Genomic DNA, 6,836 nt, shown 5'->3' on the forward strand with positions numbered 1-6,836 from the left:
AAAGAAACTAATAACATTTTGAATTCTTGAAATCATCTAAATTAAAAACTTGCACTTTTTGTCTGCCTATTAAGAACGATTAAAAGTAAAAATCCAATTAAAAAGTTTTGTATTTCTTACAATTTCAAAACATTTACTTTGAGTTAAGCTTTTCCCATGGATAAATTTATTATTGGGTTGAGCAATAATAATAGAAAATATTTAACGATTGTTTGCTAGCAGACGGCGCAACGCTAATCAGTGTGGAGAGCCTTAAAAATAAAATATGTATCGATTTCTTATCGTTAGCGATAGCTACAGATTGTAAATACATAGATAATATTAGTGATAAGTGAGTGAGTGATTCATAATGTGTAAACAATAAACTAAACAAAAACATCAAATTTTTAGCCGCAAAGTATGGAAAAATCAGGACAATTGAGCATTATCGATCTCTATACCGATGTGCTGGAAGAAATCTTTGCAAAAGTTGATACTTTTAGTGATCAATTGAATTTGGTTCGTGCTCTACCGATATTCAAGAAATTCTTCGTTGCACGAAATCGACAAGAATTACAAAACTTTCGTTTTCATAAATACACACCGGAAGAAGCTATTGATATAGTGAAATTAGTCGGTGAAGAATGTATTCGTAAAATGGATTTCTTATTCGAAAGTCAGGATCAACATGATGAAGTTCATGTGCTAATCCAATTGGCAATCAAATATTGTACGAATCTTGAGGAGATTCGTGCATACGCCAATGATGTGCGAAAGATTGAATTGATTGTAAAGATGAAACAATTGAAATCACTTTATTTCGAATACTGTTATTGCAGAGAGGAACAAATATGTCCGGATCATGCAGTAAATTCATTTGTAAAGCCCCTGTCTCAACTGCCCAATTTAAAGAGATTGACTTTATATGGCTTTCCCTCTTCAAATACCGAACGTAAGTTGTTGGCACTAGAAGGTCTAGAGAACGATAAAAGTTTCTTTTTTGATTCATTCCACAGTGAATTGTATACAAAATTTAATCCAATTGGAGGACTTACGGTTACGAGGCATTTGTCGTGACTCAGATAATTATGTGAATATAAATGAAATTTGTTCGCCTTTAAAAAATCTTCGTGTTCTATTTTTAAGATATTTGGGTTGCATTAATTTCAATCAACTGGAATTGAATAATTTGGAGTTTTTGGAAATTATTAATGTCGTTTTGGCAAATAGTTTGCCCTATTTCCCAAATCTAAAGAGTTTGACATTATTTCCCAGATTTAAACTACAATTGTGCAATGTCATGAGCAAAAATATACTAAGCCAATATGCAAATCAATTGGAGAAATTTCATTTTTTTAATCATATAAATCTCGAAGATGCTCACTTGATTTCTAAATTGATCTCGCTTAAGGATCTACGTTTTACGTCTATGGATGAAACGGCTTATCAATATGTTGGCCATCTAAAGCAACTGGAGAGATTAACATTTTATGATTCTCGTAAGTTGTCTATTAGAACTTTGCTCTCAATATTGAGAGAATGCAAACATCTTAGATACCTTTCCGTGCAAAATGTTCACCACTTGACCCATGACTTTATCTATAATGCTTTGGATATTTGTCATTCTAATGGAATTCACTCAAATAATCCATTGAAATTGTTTCTACATGGATCGAGTATTGATACCGAAATAGTTAAAAAGGTGAGTATACAGCTCAACATAACAAGAAGGTCGATCAATTTCTAACCAGATGACCAGACCATAAAAAAACGCACTTTTTCATTCAGAATTTTTGTTTTTTTAAATTTTAAATAACTTAATTTCAGTTGTCAACACATTCAAATGGAAATTTATTGGCCATAAGTTTCAAATATATAGATGCTTATGACGAAATTATGATGAGAATCTAAAAAAACTGCTGCTGCTATATCAAATGGATTTTTGAGGAATGCAAAATTAGTTTTTGAGACCACATAACTTGTTTCGACTGGTCGGTGGGGCGACGACTCTGGATGATAAGAAGTGGCGACAAGTTGAAAGCAAATAGTAGAAAACAATGCAGCTAACACAGGACCAACAATAACAACAACAATATAACCAAACACAGTTCAATGAAATGTTAAAGCAAAGCACTTGCAATAAAACTAATAAAAAGAGAAGAAAACAAAAAAAGTGTCAAGCAAGTCGTAGAAGTCGTCACATGGACGCACTTAAATGGTCATCCACTTGCTAACGCCCCTCCCTCCGCCTCCTCTTAAATGTCCAGAAGTTTCCCAGAGGCTAATGCTTCCGTTTCCTGATGGCGGAATTTTCAGTCAGTCAGTCAGTTGGTCGGTCGGTCTGTCGGTTCATTTCCTTCTACTATTTTCTTTTTGAAGTTTACTCTACGCTTGCTTTTGGTGTCCTTTTTATTGCTGGCTTCCTGCAGTTTGCCAGCAACTTCCTGGCCCTCCTCCTGCTCCTCCTCCACGTCGTCCGCCCACTCGGTGACCACTTGCAATCACATTACAGGCAACATTTAATTTCATTTTCATTGCGGAAATCAATAGAAATAATAGCGAGAGAGAAAAATAATAATATAGCAAACGGTGTGGAGAGAAGATCGCCGCATCGCAACATTTTGGTTGACATTTTTTGTCCTTTTCTGTTTTCTTAATCGAGTGGAAAAACCAACACACACACATAAAGGCAAATGCTAATAGATTGCACAATACTCATTTTTCACTCCACTCTAACTGTAGAATTGAGTGGAGTCCTTTCATATATTGGGCGCATGCGTTAGATAAAATGAGTTGGAGTTGGAAATTTTGTCTCAAAAATAAGAACCTGTTGCTTTCCATCACATTTGTGATTATTTATTTTACAAATTTCATACAATAGTTTTTTCAAGAAATAAAAATGCCTTAAAGCGTTTTCAAGCCAAAAATGGTTCTTTTGATCAGTTAGCCAATTAAAGAGAGAGAGAGAGAGAGAGAGAGAGAGAGAGAAAGAGAGTTGGTCATTCAGACGGCTTTTGCAAAATGATTATTGCCCCAAGGTTTACACACACACACACAGAGAGAGAGAGACAATCAGTTAGTTGCCAAGTACTGGCTGGCTTTTATTCTGCTTTTTTTTATACCCTTGAAGAGGGTATTATAAAATTGGTCAAATGTGTTCTAACGCAATGAAAATATTTTCGACCATTAAAAGGATATATGTGCTTATTTTTATCTTAGCAGGAACAGCCGAATCGATATACCCATGTCAACCTAATTTGTAAGTTACTGAAAGAACTTGTTGTTTAACATAAATATAAAATGCAAAACTAAGTATAGAAAACGACTATCGAAAAGAATATAAAAAGTTGCCGTAACTCTACGAAATTTTTAATGTGATTAATTTTAATTGTTAAACATTATTTATTCAAATTTCAGTCCAACAGAATTTAAGGAATGGACAGTATAAATGAACTCTGAATTATTGTTCGTATGACTAGAGCAGGACAATGTAAACACACATGTATATGTATTAACAAATACAACAAGGGTATATTAGGTTCGGCATTGGAAAAGTTAACTTCTTTGATATTTATTTATTTTTTTCCACCCATCCTTTTATTTTATTCGTTCGCTCGTTTTTCTTTTTGTCTTTTGTGATTTGTTAAGTGGGCATTTTCTTGAGAAATCCTTTTGCTTCTCTTGTAAATGCCACATACTACACCCAAGGCTAAGTACTTGTTGTTGTTCTTCTTGTTGGCTGCTGTCTGTTCTCTTTGATCAACAGCTTTTCAAAGTGTAAGTCTTTTTTGCATCGTTTTCACATTTCAACCACATAAATTCAATGGTCAACAGATGGTAGTGGACCTTGGGACTAGAACTAACAGTTTTCAGTTTCGACCTTCACGGTTATTCAATCTCTGTCTCTTTATCTAATAACTCTCTAAACCTTAGTCAGCAGAGTGCGAATGATTCAATGAGTACCCGAAAAAATTGCCCCAGGTCCCAAAAAACCGGAAGGGCAGGCAACTAGTCGATTACTATTTACATATATGAACTAGATGTAACACTTTTCAGTTTCGACCTTCACGGTTATTCAATCTCTGTCTCTTTATCTAATAACTCTCTAAACCTTAGTCAGCAGAGTGCGAATGATCCAATGAGTACGCGAAAAAATTGCACCAGGTCCCAAAAAACCGGAAGGGCAGGCAACTAGTCGATTACTATTTACATATATGAACTAGATGTAACACTTTTCAGTTTCGACCTTCACGGTTATTCAATCTCTGTCTCTTTATCTAATAACTCTCTAAACCTTAGTCAGCAGAGTGCGAATGATCCAATGAGTACGCGAAAAAATTGCCCCAGGTCCCAAAAAACCGGAAGGGCAGGCAACTAGTCGATTACTATTTACATATATGTACATGCATAGATGTATCCGTGGACCTATCTACATACATATATCTGTCATTGAACAGGTCCAGATGTAGATACAGATACAGATACAGTTGCCAGTTGATACATATCAATGCGGATAATATTGAAGGTCATAATTTGGCCTCGTTGGCTATGTTGCTGCTGTCTAGATGAAAACCAAACAGATAAAACCAGATTGCAGCCATTTCGAATTGCAAATATTGCAATGTCAATCAAAATATGGCAAAAGTTGTATAAATTTGCATCATTTTTCATTTAGAGAAAGGGACATTATTCTGCTGTTGCTTTCCCTCTCTCTCTCTCTCTCTCTCGCTCTGTCTCTCTTTCTCACTCTCTCAGAACAGCAGAAAACTTTAATTGTATAAAGGAAAATTTTAAAATTAACCATGGCTAATTTTTTTAAAATTATGATTATCATTTTGTTTACCTATTAAAAGTCGAACGAAAATTTATTAAATATCTATAAAGATTTATTGGCAGTTGAATCGGTTGGTGCTACTTTATGCACCAATGCATAAATACCCTTTAAAATTTAGTTTATAAGCTTTTTTCTAAGCTTTTTGTAACCAACATAAGAAAAATCCCCATTCAAACATTTATTTATACGTTAAAATTTAACTTTTCGAAAATTTAAAAAATTTTTCTGTTCACCCAATTCAGTTTTTAGCTTTTATAAATTGTGCATATCTCGTATATCTGAAGTAAGCAGTTTAGGAATTACCCATTTGAGGTTAAGGACGACCGATTAGAGTACATAAATTTTACTATACTAACAATTCTGTCTGAGTGTCTTAATACTATAAATTATCAGTGATCAATTAATGAAATTAAATCTAACTTAATTAATTACTAACGTCTATCTCGCTCGCACTCTTTTACTCTCTGATAATTCAACACTTTTCATTCTCTTTTCTTTTTTTACAACATTCGCACTCACACCAATGGTCGCCTAATATACACATTTATTCTCCACACTCTCTGTATAAGGGCATTTCAAAATCGACTTTCAGACAAATCGGTGGTATATAATTTTAATCATTTTACTTTTGTAATGAAGTGGAAGAAAAAAATGCAAACAGAGAGAGAGAAAGAGTTTAATGGAAATATACATACAATCCAAAGGACAAACTGGCGAGGACAATTGGTTGCTGAGCATAAATTTGAATTGTTTAACGGCTGTTATGCATCTACATATATATATTTAAAAAATATATACATTTTTTACGTACATAATATGTAATGTTAAGCACGTTTTAACAATTATCACTACTGGCTTTCTCTCCCTCTCTCTCTCTCTCTCTGTCTCTCTTACAAAGTGATTAAACTGAAAGGACGCAACCGACTCGGCCTGCATACATTTCATTATCAATTTAAGACAATGCGGGTGAGAGGAGGAGCGGACAGAACGGGAATAAGGCGGGAAAACGTTAATTTCCCACAGAGCCAACATGATTAATACTTGATTATTTCATTCATTCCGGGCAGTGTGTAAAGAGAGTTCAGGAGTCGAGAGTTTTCATTATATATTAATACTAGGTTACTTACATTTTCAAATGGGTATCTCAGCTATTTGCTTAGTTCAAGAAGCGAAGAGTTAGAGTTAGTTTAAGCAAAAAATTAAAAGAATATACCCTTTTTCTAGTTACATTCGGCTAGTTTAGCAAAGAAACAAAAAACAAAAAGAAAGAGCATTTCAATTTCAATCACTTCTTTAGACCGACTTTCTTCTCTTTGTAACCTAATTAAGGTGAAGTTGGCAGCTCTGTTGCACTTTTGGCTTTCTTTGTTGGCCTTTAACCACTCGCCTGCCTGTTCTTTTACTTTGCTTATATCAAAGTCAATGCCCAAGCTGGGAGTTGGCCAAAAAAACTCAAAGAGGCTGAATTCAGCCACGGCTTCATTTTGCTTACCGTTTTATTTTTTGTGCTGCGCACTTTCATTTTGTATGCAGTGGCGTAACGTGGCTAGGTGGCGCCCAACGCAAGAGAATTTCGAATTTTAACAGATTATAATTAAATTTTAATTTAATAAATTGCATTCTTACCTTCCTTTTTTTTTACTCATTTTCACTTCACTACACATGCACTTAAAAAATAATTCAAATTGTTAAGCAATTTTACACACTTTTTTCACTTTCTCTCTCTCTCTCATTAGTTTACGTATGTATTCCTTCTGCGCCTACGCGACAGCGACTGCAGCCGAGACGCCGACATCGACAGCAACGTCAATGTTTTTGACTTTAGCTGCTGAAAACAAAAACTTTAGTGATTAATAAGTATTTTTACAAGTTTCGAGCCAATTTTCATGCAATTAGTGTAATTGAAAAGCTCAATGCATTAGTTTTCATTGCTTACATTATTATTGGCAATTAAAAAAAATCCATTTGAGACAGCGAAGTCGACGTCAGCTTTTAACTTGAATGCTGTTTTTTTTTTTTTGCT

General features: G+C 34.3%; 1 protein-coding gene across 1 annotated transcript; it reads left to right on the forward strand.

Moving 5' to 3' along the window:
• The first annotated feature begins 588 nt into the window (after positions 1 to 588).
• Positions 589 to 2,134, forward strand: LOC124460730. Its single transcript, XM_047012231.1, has 3 exons — positions 589 to 931; positions 996 to 1,681; positions 1,807 to 2,134. The coding sequence occupies exons 1-3, from the start codon at positions 637 to 639 to the stop codon at positions 1,888 to 1,890; spliced, it is 1,065 nt and encodes a 354-aa protein (XP_046868187.1). The 5' UTR covers positions 589 to 636; the 3' UTR covers positions 1,891 to 2,134.
• The last annotated feature ends 4,702 nt before the right edge of the window (positions 2,135 to 6,836 follow it).

This window comes from Drosophila willistoni (genome assembly GCF_018902025.1).
Source record: "Drosophila willistoni isolate 14030-0811.24 chromosome XR unlocalized genomic scaffold, UCI_dwil_1.1 Seg144, whole genome shotgun sequence".
NCBI classification, from domain to species: Eukaryota; Metazoa; Arthropoda; class Insecta; order Diptera; family Drosophilidae; genus Drosophila; species Drosophila willistoni.